The sequence below is a fragment of the Condylura cristata genome, unplaced genomic scaffold (genome assembly GCF_000260355.1).
Source record: "Condylura cristata isolate star-nosed mole 26May11 unplaced genomic scaffold, ConCri1.0 scaffold00017, whole genome shotgun sequence".
Classification (NCBI taxonomy): domain Eukaryota; kingdom Metazoa; phylum Chordata; class Mammalia; order Eulipotyphla; family Talpidae; genus Condylura; species Condylura cristata.
In genome coordinates, this window is record NW_004567118.1 from 3,749,368 (window position 1) to 3,750,915 (window position 1,548).

The following is a 1,548-nucleotide window of genomic DNA, read 5'->3' on the forward strand; positions in this document are numbered from 1 at the left end:
GGATGGGTTGTTCACTTTGAAGCAATCCATGAAGCCCTTACTAGCATGATTGGTGAGGAGTCCTGACTTAGCAAGAAGCTGGAGTAAAAGATTTTATGAGGTAAAGGACTCATGGTAGGCAGCTAAACAATAAGTGGAAAAATTGGTAAAGTAGGGAAAAGGTGGTAATTTTTCCTATGTGCAATTGCCACACCCACTCTGGCAGAATATAAAGGCCGAGAGAGGACCAGGGCTTGTATCAGAGTGAAGGATCCAGATTTGGAAACTCACCTTCAGAGCCTTGCTCCCTTCTTGCACCATGTCTTACACCTGCTGCCAGTCCAGCCTGAGCTGCCGCTCCAGCTGCTCCTCCCGGCCCTGCGGGGGCTCCGGCAGCCACAGCGCCTTCAATGGCAACGAGAAGGAGACCATGCAGGTCCTGAACGACCGCCTGGCCAGCTACCTGGAGAAGGTGCGCCACCTGGAGCGCGAGAACGCGGAGCTGGAGTCCAAGATCCAGCAGCACTGCCAGCAGCAGGTGCCCTACGCAAGCCCCAACTACCAGTCCTACTTCCGCACCATCGAGGACCTCCAGCAGAAGGTGAGGTGCCACGTCTGCACTAACTAGTTCTTCCAACGGAACATAGCCAGATGCAATGGATGTAAGCCAGAACTAAGTGGAGTGATAAAGGCATAGAGAGCACTGGCCTGGGTGCAAGTGATCTAGTGATCTTGGAAAAGGTATTTGGGAGGCCCAAGAGGGCCTGGGCATAGGGTCTGGCCTTAGGACAAAGCTTGTCCCAGCCATCTTGCAAGGCTTCATAACCCAACACCAGAACAGTTCATTCTTCAGTTCTATCAAGATATCCTGGTTCTGTTTTCAGAGCTTATGGGATTAAACAAAGATGCATTTATTTCTTCTATTCAGAACATTTCTGGTTCATCCTCAAATATTCAAAGATGTTTCCAAACTGTGACAAGAGACTGTGTCTTGAGGAAAGCAAAAGAGCTGCTGACTCCAGAAGCCTCACTAATGTCCAGGCAACGGGTACAGCCCCTGGGGCAGACAGCCACCAGAGGGACTCCAGGGCCAGATGCGCAGATGTAGGAGTGGCTATAACCTAAGAGCCAGCAGGAGGTGGGACTTCCTGCACAGCGTAGATCAGGGAGGGCTTCCCAGAAGAGGCAATATCTGATCAGGGATGGAGCAGGAGGAGAGTTCACATCCAATTACACGGACCCTGGACTCTCCGAGGGGACAGACCAAGCTCTGTTCTGTATTTCTGGCCAAGTGAGTACAGGAAGAAGCCGCGGCATTTGAACTTGGTGCAGTCATTTGCTCATCTTTTCCAAGTGCCAGCATCAGCGCTGCAGGAGCGACGGAATACTAAAGGGGTTTCATCCTCCAGAGCTCACAGTCTAAGGTGGACAGAGAAGAAGGAGCAAATGGCCAGAGAGGAGGTTTTAAGAATAGGACCTCGATGTGCAAAGCATTGCTGGAACATGTGGCGGAGGAGGAGGAGCTGGGAGAGGGCAGAAGTGGGCTATGCGAGGAGTCTGGTGCTGGGG

The 1,548-nt window shown here is 51.9% G+C and overlaps 1 protein-coding gene across 1 annotated transcript in view; it reads left to right on the plus strand.

Annotated features, from left to right (window-relative positions):
• The first annotated feature begins 298 nt into the window (after nt 1-298).
• The window catches only part of LOC101621885 (keratin, type I cuticular Ha1-like), a 38,182-nt gene continuing 36,932 nt past the window's right edge, over nt 299-1,548 (plus strand). The window contains exon 1 of the mRNA XM_004684961.1: nt 299-580. Within this exon, the coding sequence (XP_004685018.1) occupies nt 299-580 (282 nt within the window). The remainder of the gene's footprint in view (nt 581-1,548) is intronic.